The sequence below is a fragment of the Sinocyclocheilus grahami genome, unplaced genomic scaffold, assembly GCF_001515645.1.
Source record: "Sinocyclocheilus grahami isolate Dianchi unplaced genomic scaffold, SAMN03320097.WGS_v1.1 scaffold430.1, whole genome shotgun sequence".
Lineage (NCBI taxonomy): Eukaryota > Metazoa > Chordata > Actinopteri > Cypriniformes > Cyprinidae > Sinocyclocheilus > Sinocyclocheilus grahami.
Genome location: NW_015505609.1, coordinates 542,129 through 553,700, shown reverse-complemented (window position 1 = coordinate 553,700; position 11,572 = coordinate 542,129). Strand labels below are relative to the sequence as shown.

The 11,572-nt window shown below is 38.4% G+C and overlaps 1 protein-coding gene and 1 long non-coding RNA gene across 11 annotated transcripts in view; one reads left to right on the top strand and one right to left on the bottom strand.

The window, feature by feature from the left end:
* Positions 1 to 883: 883 nt before the first annotated feature.
* st3gal3b (ST3 beta-galactoside alpha-2,3-sialyltransferase 3b) overlaps positions 884 to 11,572 on the bottom strand; it is a 65,612-nt gene continuing 54,923 nt past the window's right edge. For 6 of the 10 annotated variants that reach the window (XM_016233433.1, XM_016233434.1, XM_016233436.1 and 3 more), the window contains 3 exons: positions 9,140 to 9,286; positions 4,667 to 4,813; positions 884 to 2,035 (listed from right to left, as the gene is read on the bottom strand). In XM_016233433.1, coding sequence (XP_016088919.1) covers positions 1,946 to 2,035; positions 4,667 to 4,813; positions 9,140 to 9,286 — 384 coding nt within the window. In that variant the 3' untranslated portion in view covers positions 884 to 1,945. Of the gene's footprint in view, positions 2,036 to 3,169; positions 3,347 to 4,666; positions 4,814 to 5,602; positions 6,300 to 7,983; positions 8,049 to 9,139; positions 9,287 to 11,572 lie in introns of those variants that run through there. The other 4 variants (XR_001604798.1, XM_016233440.1, XM_016233438.1 and 1 more) reach the window with 4 other exon arrangements.
* On the top strand, positions 6,705 to 7,688 carry LOC107551718 (uncharacterized). Its single transcript, XR_001604799.1, has 3 exons — positions 6,705 to 7,323; positions 7,529 to 7,566; positions 7,653 to 7,688. It is a non-coding gene; the product is annotated as an uncharacterized lncRNA (long non-coding RNA).

Below are 11,572 nucleotides of genomic sequence, written 5' to 3'. Positions count from 1 at the left end.
TGAAAAATTGAAGGGGGTCTGAATACTTTCCGTACCCACTGTACATACATACATATACATACATACATGAATCAATAGTAATTTTGTCCTTCCAATGCCAAAAATCATCATAATTATGCTGATTTGTAGTATAATGCACAGTATAAATGCACCTTTCTACAAGGGCAAAGAACTGTGTTTCAGTCCATCAGGATGATGACTGCTCCCTGCGGTGCGATCCTGATGAGTGAGCAGAGTACCAGGTGTAGTGAACAACTATGCGGTGTAGTTTAATATGATGAGCACTGATGGTTAGTGCAATGGGCAATGGTATGTTTCCAGGACTCTGCCCATGTTGCAGCTTTTCTCTGATAGCTCACAGCTCAAAAACTATAACACACTGGAACAAGTACTCCTTAAATGGCCTGCACTGCCAAAAAAGTACAAAAACTCATAACTTAAAGTCCTTCTTGGTATATTGGTCTCAAACTGTTGCCTTTTGAAAGCAAAGAGACAGAATTCAGGATGGCAGTGTACCATGACATCAGCTGATTTTGAGGTCCGTCTGAATAGTTAATAAAGATGCATCATTCTTGGATCATATCGGCATCGATACAAATTTTTTTGGTCAGATCAGGTATGGATGACACAGGAACCATCTAAATCAGAAACTGTGCGTTACCCATCGTTGTTACTACCAAACTACAACAAAGGATAGGTATTTAATTTATCAAATTTAAGATCACAAAAATGGTGAGATGAACAGTAAAAAACTTTTTTTTTAACAGTTGCCTCTTATGCACTTATTTCATTAAAAAGACAGTAAAACAATGAATTATGAAATATTAAACAGCATTTATTTGAAACAGAATTACCAATTTAACAATGTAAAATTCTTTGCTGTCACTTGATCAATTTAACACATCCTTGATGTATAAGTTGATTTAAAAAAATGTTGTGGTTCTTGCTACTTTGTGTTAGATTTATGCACTGGATGTTTTTTCTTGTATTTACTTGAAATTTGAATAGAATGATTGTAACAATGTAAAAGTCTTTACTGTCACTTTTGACCAAATTAATACATCCTTGCTGAATAAGATTAATTCTTTAAAAAAATTAAATGATTCCAAATTTATGAACAGTACCACAGAATATGTATTTGTTTTTCTGTCTTCTGCCCATTTTATAATGACGTCATGTGTATTTAGCAAGTTACAACAATTCAGGTATCAGAATTAGATTGGAAAAAAGTGGTTTTGGTGCACCTCTAATAGGTACTCATTTTACCACCTAAAACAAATTGTGGTGAGTATTTATAATACATTTTGGAAAGGGAGCTTTCAAAAAACAAAGGCCTTAATCTGTGGACCAAAATAAATAACTTTGAGATTGAGCTCCTTTCTTCGACAAAAGAAACCGTAACATAATAAGCTCACATTCAGGAGATAAAGAGCCTCCTGTGCTCAGAAAAAGGGCTGAATCAAAGACCTGCCACTGCCCTTCCTCACACTAGGGCAGGATATGTACTGATTGCCCTGGACGGAGAATCACGTGTGAAGGTAGAACCCCAGGGGCTGTAGCAGTTCATTGAAATGCACTGTAAAAATCTTTGATATTTACACCGTTAATACATTCAGGCAGGAGAGGAGGGGCATCTCCTCCGATAGAGGTACATTTGGCACAATCAGTTAATGTTGAGACTCGTTCCTCAAGCGCTGTTTGAGGTGTTGGTCACCTCAAAGTCTCTGATATCTTCCATCTGACTCGAACAAGGATTGTCTCCGGAGACATTCAAGAAACCTTCAACATCCTGCTCAGAGGAAGCCTGTCGGTTAGAAGGCACATGTGCATCTTAACTGAGCAACCGCTCCCACCTCTGAAATCACGCTCCTCAGTGTTGTCTGGTCCAGGGTTTCCCAGGACTGTGTTTTTGAGTCCTCCAAGAAAGGCACCCACCTTGGGAGGTTCAAATCCCATTGGTTAAGTCTGTGATAACGCTGGCCTTCACCAACTTGTGGAGAAACTCCTTTTCTTTTGAGATGTTGTGAGTCCATGACTGTGGGGGAGACATAAACAGAAGACTGTCATTTCTTACTGAATGTGGCCAACCTGTGTGCATTTACAGCACAGATTCTCTCAACATGAGAGTTTGCCATTTCATTAGACCAAGAATGTTAGTCATGGAAGCAGAGACTTTGCCCATCACCCTTAAATTAGGTGAATACAGCATCTTAAATTGGACAAGCACCATCCATTAAGTTATGCAGTGGCAAATGACGGATATATAAAACCACCAATCACAACTCGCTTGATTACATGAGACATTTTAGGTAATAGATGTGATAGTGTGCAAGTGATAGTTCAGCATCTTTGCATATTTGCAACTGTGTGCAACTGATGGGATGTATAACCAACAAGACTGACAGACTTATGCAACATGTTCATAGTTTTTTCTTGTTGTTTGCCAACTGATCTTTGTTGGCAAATATTGTTGGCAAACAAATATTGTTAACTCTAAGTCAAGTCACCTTCGTTTATATAGCACCTTATACAATACAGATTGTGTCCAAGCAGCTTTACAGGGATAAACAGTGTTAAACAGGATCTCTTTAGGTAGAAAACCACACGACAATGACCTGAAACCATTTACCCTGCTGAGGGTGACGGAGTTTAAATATATCTTGAGAAATCCATGTTGTAGATTAACGATTTGATACTGCTAAGGGTGTCTTGTGTCACCATTACTGCTGCCCTGGAAACATTTTATCTATGGATAATTGCTGTAAAGTTGCATTTAAATCTATCCAACCTCACAAATCCTCCACAGATTTATATTACAAAAGACATTTGAAAATGGCAAATGGAAAGAGTTGCTAAGTGTTGGTCAGTACCATTATTTTATTGTATTGTATTGTATTGGGATTTGTGGTTTAGTGAAGGTCAGTATCTACCATGATAAAAAAAAAAGCTACATTAATTCTTAAATCCACAGCACCTCACATCTACTACGGTCTTTTATTACAACAATAACAGATCTCTGAGTCACAGGAGAGGGAATGAGTGTGATCTGGAATCAGAGAACTAGAGCTGTACAGACTCCTGTGAAAACCACCCTCTCCAGAATTCTTTTAATATCCTATTGTTCTTCAATGTGATTTTCAGAAACAGAACGCCACAGCAAAGGACCTACAGGCCTGGTATTGATGGATGAAACCAGAGCTTTGGGTTCCTGTGAGAGACTCTTGGTCCGAATGAATGGACCCCACAACTGCCCCTGACAGGATGTTCTGGGCCTGCTGGGGCTCTGATACTAAGCCAAAAGCATCTCGTCAGAGTCTCTGGGCTGTCTGCTTCAGCCTGGTCAGCCCTTGTGAAGGATGACATTCACAAAAAAAAACATCAGATCCAAGAGTAAAGTTTCACTCTCCATAAGAGAGAAAAGGGTACAGGACAAAATGTATGCTAGGTTAAGAGCCTCCCTAGGCCAAATAGCCTTAGGGAGAGAGGATCTGAAACAATCTCTTCCTTATGCCTCTATATTTAGAGAAATGGCTCTCTGCGTTTTGGATTGGTACGATTTTTTAAATAATTTTGAAGTAAGTCTTTTTATTTGATCAAAAATACAGTAAAAGTGGTGATGTAAATTCTTATTACAATCTAAAAAAAATGTGTTCTATTTTAATATATTTTAAAATGTAATTCATTTTTTTAGGATTCTTTTATGAATAGAAAGTACAAAAGAACATTTACTTGAAAAAGAAATATTTTGTAACATTGCAAATATCTTTACTTTCACTTTTGATCAATTTAATGCATCCTTGCCACATAAAAGTATTTATTTTCATTATATAAAAAAAGAATTACTGACTCCAAACCTTTGAATGATAATGTATATCATTCTCAATGATATAATAAAATGATGTTAAACTACTCAGAGATATTAGAAGGGTCTCTAATTTCTAGAGAGTCTTTTCTCACAGGATTTGGAAGTACTTTCAAGTAAATGTTACCTTTTCCTCGACAAGCTGGTGAAACAACCTATTACTCTAATCCTGACATTACCACTGAAAGCCATGAAGTCAAACTAGTGTTGGAATGAATCCCTCAAATCACAGCTAGGATGAGGACTCCTGTCAAAACCTACAAAGACAAATATCCTATACTGTTATAGTATGTATGACGTACTCACTATACAAGGCCAACAGCTTAAATCCCATTTGCTCAAGACTAACTCACACAGCACAAAGTCTTAAACCGTCAGAAAACAGGCAGCAGGAAGCAAGTGAGTGCTGCATGAATTGTACCTGACTGTGATTTGACAAGGATGGGAGCCAGAGCAGTCAGGAGCTAACCATGCGTTAATGGCTCCGTTTTATGAGTGTGCTTTTACAGCCATGGCAAATGTGGGCAGAGAGGAATTTATAAAACACAACAACAAAGTTATCTTCATATGGACCGATCTGGGGTAAAAAAAAAAAAAAAAGTAGCAAGTAGCCTAGGACATTCTACTAATGACATAATCATTGTAATTTTCCATAAAGTGAACGGATAAAACAAAGGTCTGAGGTACTGCACAAAATGTTTTGTCTATGCATTAAAACACCTACTCCTAAAAAATAAAACATACATGCTTCACTTTAGCAGTTAATTTGACATTTTGTCAATTCAAGAAACATAGAACTGTTACCTCTTTTATAGCAGACATTTTAACTGTTTCGTAGTAGTGCAAGGGTGCATGAGGGGTGTTCATGTCATAGCCAAATCCAGCAACAGCAACCTCATCGCAGTTATGAAGGGCCATTGTTATGGCGACGGTGCCCAACGTTGGAATGTTCTATGGAAATAAGCACAAGTCGATCATCTATCAAACTGTCAGATTATAAAATAAAGCAGCATTTTAATATTTTACTATCAGGTTCTTAACATGCAAGCTGTTCTCTGGTGAAAGGAGTAAAATCATCCACTGAGCTGCTCTGCTCCACGGAGTCTTAACCTAAACCACAATACAAAGTCTCCTGCTTGTTTTGTGAATCATAACATTCAAATATTGATGCAAATCATATGTTAGACTTGATAACAGACAAGAAAATACAGTTATTGCTTGTTTAATAGTGCATGAAGTGCTAACATGCCATAAGCACTATATTCAACATTTCTGGCATCGCTATCAAATCTGAAGTGTTGCAGCAAAATAACTTATATTTTAATATAATTATAAATTGTGAGTTTGCATTCTGAATTGAATGGACTTTGTACACAATAATAGAATCTCATCACAAACACATGCTGTATTTGCTTTAAGCTTTAGCATGCAAAGACATTCATTTTGACCATTAATGTACAAATGGCTTTTGTGAGACAGTCCTTTTAGTAAATCAGTCAAAAAGAATTATGATCTCACAACTCCATCAAAGTGGTTTCTGAATTAACAATGCACTAACTGACAGGATATGCGTGTAGAGAAATGTATATGTGTGTCGATTATATACACGCACTCACAAAAGGACTTTGGTGTAATAATGTAAAAAAAATGTTGACTACTTTAATAAAAAAACATGATACAAATGTAAAAAAGATTAAACATAATAAATAAAAGAGAAATACATACACACACACACACACACACATACACAACCATAAATGAAGCTTGAATAACTATGCTTGCAGTGCTATATTTGAATCTATTCAACATCACTGTCTGCATTTTGCTCTGGTCCAGCTCTTCCTCGAGGTTGAGATGGCATTGTGCCTGAAGGAGTTCTGGCTTGGTTCTGCTCAGCAGTTGTTAACTCATCTTGAGCTGCGCGTGATTAACAATTTGCTTAAACAGACCCCCACCCCTGACATACCAATTTCAGGAGGTAGACCTTCACTTCCTCATCTCCCTGGAGGAGTCAACCATTCTAAATCATTAGCTTGCAGTGGCCTGGGGTCTGATTCTCACACACACACACACACACACACACACACACACACAATTAGCATTAAGATAGTGTCAGTGTACGCAGCCTTAGGCAGGTGGGTGTCTGGCGTGCTCAAAGGAGGAGGCTGTCAAAATGTATTCCACCTTGATCAGTACCGTATGGGACAGCTTCCCTCCTGTGCTGCCCCCCTACCTACACAAACCTTAGGGGCCTGGGCGCTGCTCCACGTGCACTGCACATGTTCCACCATTTAGAGGAGGTCTGAGTTTTCAGGAGGTGGCCAAGATCGCACACAGACTCTTGTCTGTACTCATGCCATGATGGGATGGCTGAGAGTTTCAACAAGCTATGATGCTAGTAGCATTTATCTACTTTCTCAAGTCCAATTTCCTGGGTCTGAAAGGAAAGCATGTTTTTATGAGCTCCTAGTAGGCGAGTACTCTTTGTTATAGCCTGTGTTTGAGGTCTGAGGCATCCACACACAGTCCTTTTATGACAATTTCAATTCCCTGTAGGCTATGGCACACCCAACACCCATGTGTAAATAAACTGTGTTTGCAAATGGGGTGGGGGTTCTGAATGCAGCCACATTTATGACACGTTAATAGTAGAATTTAGCATGTCAAATTATATACAAGGCTTTAAATTAAATTCTGGCAGATTTGTTAAAGGGGACATCAGATGCCCATTTTCTACAAGTTAGTATGATTCTTTAGGGTCTTCATTAAATGTCTGGAACATACTCAGGTTAAAATTCCTCAATAGTTGTACCGTTTCGGTGCATGTCTCTTTAAATGATAATGAGCTCCTGCTCACCCCACGATATATCCAGCTGCAGACCCGCAGCACTAGAAGTTTCAGAACCGCAGCCACAGAACTGGAAGTGAGGGGCGGAGTTATTGACAACGAGAGAGCACGGTGAGTATTCTGTAATGTTTTTGCTATGCATATGTTTGATAATTATCGCATATATTACGTTAAGCATTTATCTGCTAAGTACTTAATGTGTGCTTGGCTTTATTATCTTATATTGAAACTTGAATTTGTTGTCATACTTTATAGTATATAACTTTTTTCTGTGGCTGTTTCGATTAATTTTCAGATGCATGCTGTAAATGGGCCTTGTGGTGAAGTTTTGAAGATGTTTATTATTCATAAAAATAGTCTGCTTTAATTCCCTCCGTTATATGCATTGTTTGTGTTAATATTACCTTGTAGTTTAGTTATTTTAATCCAATTTGTCATCGAGATAATTGTGTGTAGCTTCATCTCTTGTAGAGATAAGGATTCAGAGAGTTGACACATTACCTGAGTAACACGTGTTACAGCAATCACCAGCAGTGTTCTGCTTGACCAGCATGTTTAAGCCAGCCAAACTGGTCATCTTCAAATCCACTTCAACATGCAGTTGTCTGTGGAGGTACGCATATCTTGAGTAGTTTGTTTAATGTACTCACAATTTATTATTGCATAATAGTTTACATGTGTACTTATTTATTTTAGGCTATACTATAAATTTTTTCAACCAGTTATTGGTGTGATTATTTAGTTATTAAATAAGGAAAAAGGAAGTTTTTTTTGTGCCATTTACAGGGAGAATATTCTTATTTTTTGTTGTTTTCCAGTACATCTTGTCTTGGGAGCACCCTTTGATTTTACATCTGTAAGTAGTTATCAGTTAAAGTAATTGACTTTTATGATGTTGTAGCAGTTGATATTTAAAGATTTCTCTATGTTTGTGTCTTCCAGTGTGACATTCCAATCATACGGCGATGGTGGACTCCAGATGGTTTTCTCTGAAAGGTACTGGACATCTCCTCCAGCACACCATTACATTTGCACCCCCTTCTGATTCTGTGGCTGCGGTTCTGTGGCTGCGGTTCTGAAACTGCTGGTGCTGCGGGTCTGCAGCTGGATAGAATTTGAATTTTGTAAACTGAAAATTCAACAATTTAAAACGGTAGGAGAAAAATTTCCCACGATATTAGAAAATTAAATGCTCTTCTACCCTGGCAGAGAAAAAAATCGTACATTTATTAAATATAATAAATTTAAAAACTAAATACACATTTTTATCCACCTTATTCTTTAATGCGGAAGTAAGCCGTTTTCAGTGAATTTGCGAGATTTCCAGTTCATTAGCCGCTGTAGGGAAATAACGAGAAGAACAACAACGTGCAGCAAACTGTCAAACTGTTTGCACTATAAACCAGTGTGTTCATAATTAAGATAATACATTAAAATAATATGGTAAGACACACCAATTTGCAATATCAAGCAGCAAAACGAGCTGTTTTGTACAGCTAAAAATAGCTGAACGCGGATGACACTGGAAGCCAGACCCATAACATTTACAAATGGCCCACTCTTATGGGAAAAATAAAGTGGATACGTGGCATTTCAAAAATTACCTGTTAGTATTAAAGGATTATAAACCACTGAAAATTTCTTCATTTTAATTCTTCTTAAATTCAAATAGCAATTCTGCATCCACTTGCTACCCCAATTCAAATTAAACTCAAATTCAGTAATTTAATTGGATTTAAAAGTTCTTAATTTAATTCTAAATGGCACACAATCCTGATCACTATAGTTTGAGCAATATTTACTCTAAATGTGAGGTATATCTAACCGATAAAATTATAAATTAAAATAAATACAATAAAATAAAATAAAATATTTCACAGGCCATTCAACCAAGGTGTTTCCCTGCCTATAGCCGAAGACACTAGAATGTCCCCGCAACACAGAACAAGTGGTTTGCAAAATGGAAAATACAACTTATGTTTAAAAGCCTTTGTTATTTATACTGGCAGTTTTATTTAATTTAACTCAAATCACACATGCCACATTATTTTGAGAACTTATTACTTTTTAAAGCATTTTAATGTTAGGTACTGCATAAGGTTTTAAAACACCGCTTTGTCTAGGTTTGGACAAAATACACGGCATAAGCTCTCCCCACCCATTGGATTAGTCAAGCTACCTTTGACCTATGGTGATCTTTATGGTAATTACAGACTAATTGAGGAAACACGTGTCTAAGGCTTCCTGTGACCCCTATTAACATTAGATTGACTAAAGGGATTGCCTGCCATTTTGGTTCAACAAACCGGACAGTCCAACAGTTATTCTCAAAGAGTTACCAGTTCTAGCAGAGTCGCATTCTTTTGCACTCAATGTGCTCAATGTAAACAATGTTATGAAAAGTACCGAAACTGAAGCATGTTGCTTACCCCTTTACCCATGAGGCCATTGTTCTGTGGAAGGCCAATAAACTGGAAGGCAGCCTCTTGTATAAAGTAGGGGTTGAGGATCCGAATCTCCGAGGGTTGCCGGGGCACTGAGTGCGCTACAGACTTCCAGAAGCCCTCTGTTCCTTGCTAAATTATAATAATAATAATAATAAAAAAAAACAACAACAACAGAGAGAGGCATTATGATATAGGCAAATGAGTCTGCACATCCAAGTTTGCATAATGAAAAATGCATGGAACATTTTTATATCATCTTACAGCAGATGTGAAGAAATCATCTCTTCCATAATCATGAGTTCAGACCCAATACCTATAATGTGCCATCACTGCATACTGATGGCGGTAGTGTAGACGGCTTTCATTAAAAGTGAAGCAGGCCGTCCAGGTTGGACAAGCCCAAAGGAAGTGGACAAATGAAATCCTGACCTCCATGAATGTTAGGGGAGCAGCGGCCCCCAGCTTCTCCCATAACAATTACTCAGGAGACCTGCAGAGTGCCATAGCTCAGCAATTATTCAATCTGCGATCTGGCACTGAGATCATCAGGTATTAGCTTCTTGACTAGACGAGCTCTGCGAAGCCACGGCAGCACTGCTGGCAAACAGCCAGTCGGGTCATCGGACTTAATGGGAGTCACCTGTTCAAATAAGCAGACTCTGCCTTTGATATAACCCAACAATAGGAGCAGCTATTGAGCTAGGCGAATGGCTTTGAAGCAGTTTTGGAGGGCCCCGCACCCACAACAAGCCATGGCAAGAAAACATCATCTCTTCTGTCAACAGTAGGGTTTTGCTGAACAGAAGCAGAAATTCTGTGGAATGCTGCAACCACAAGCAGGTGTAAACAGGGGGAAAACCTGACAACAACAATAAAAAATAAAAAAAATTCACAGATTCGGGCACACCTCTACCCAACCACCGAGACACCATATCCAGCATAGTGTGTAGTATATACTGGATACATCTCGCAAAACTGAAGTATGCCTTTTTCCAGAACGTAACAGGATTTAAAGAGTGCGGGTAAACGCATGGGAAATGTGCTGGCATCCAGCACCAGAAGTGTTTGGTATAAGAGTGATAGGTTGTTTAAAGGGTTAGCTCACCCAAAAATGAAAATTAGCTGATGAATTACTCACCCTCAAGGCATTTACTCACCCTCATGCGCAACGCCGAGCTCATATGTCATCAGCCCGGAACTGCTTCCGTGTACAACTGTTGGCGCAAGCTAGATTTAAAGTGATTTTGGACTGATGAACTGCAACACCCACTGAATGCCATTAAACAGCTTGGAAGAATTTTAGAAAAGTCATATACACCTAGGATGACTTGAGGGTGAGTAATTCATGGGCTAATTTTCATTTTTGGGTGAACTAACCCTTTAAATAAGAAATAAAACAGGAAGTCCCTGATAGATTCTGTTAAAATCACGTAGCACAAGTGAGGATGTCTCCTTAAGCTTTGACATTCCATCCAGTGCATTGGGCATCTCACAGAGAGGGTAATAATATTTCCCTCTCTAAGGACAGGTTTAATACTGTACAGGAGGTGCTCTTGTGACTTACATAACAGAGTTGCTATGGGGAGAATGCTTGCTTTAAAGCAACTAAATATACAAGTACAGTTATTTATATTTCCATGCTCCCATATATCTGTACAGTTGGAAACAGTACTGGAAAATGTCAATTGAAAATACAAAGAGCACAGTGAGATATCAAGACATCTGAACAAGCCCAACCCAAGAGTCAGCCTGGTGACAGACTAGTTAAACAGGTTAAAGGGGTCATATGATGCGATTTCAAGTTTTCCTTTCTCTTTGGAGTGTTACAAGCTGTTCATGAATAGATAAGATCCCTAAAGTTGCAAAGACTAAAGTCCCAAACCCAAAGAGACATTCTTTATAAAAGTTAAGACTTGCCCACGCCCTCCTAAAATGCCTCGTTTAAACACGCCTCCACATGTCTACGTCACTGTGTGGGAAGATTTGCATAACACAACCCAAATGTTCACGCAAAGGCATAACTTTGATTCTCGCTGTAGCATTGTTGCCACCGCCGCCGCCATGTCGTGGAGACGCTGTGTGTTTCATTATGAAAGCAAAACTACTTTGTTTGGCCTTCCAAAAGAGGACACAACTAGAAATCAGTGGTTAAGTTGTATCTACAACACATTTCCAGAACAGTCCAACCCAAATATATAGATGTGAGCAATGCATTTTACGGAGGACGAGGACTGTTTCCTGGGAGAGTATAGCCTACAATGCTGGTGTTCTGACAAATAATGCTGACTCACAGCCTATAAGTACGCTTTCATATTTAAAGGATTTGCCACTGATGATTCAAACACGCGTTTTGAGCAGTGTAGAGTAGCGCTTGTTGTTTGTTGTTTCTCCGATCACAAATGCAGACATGGTTTT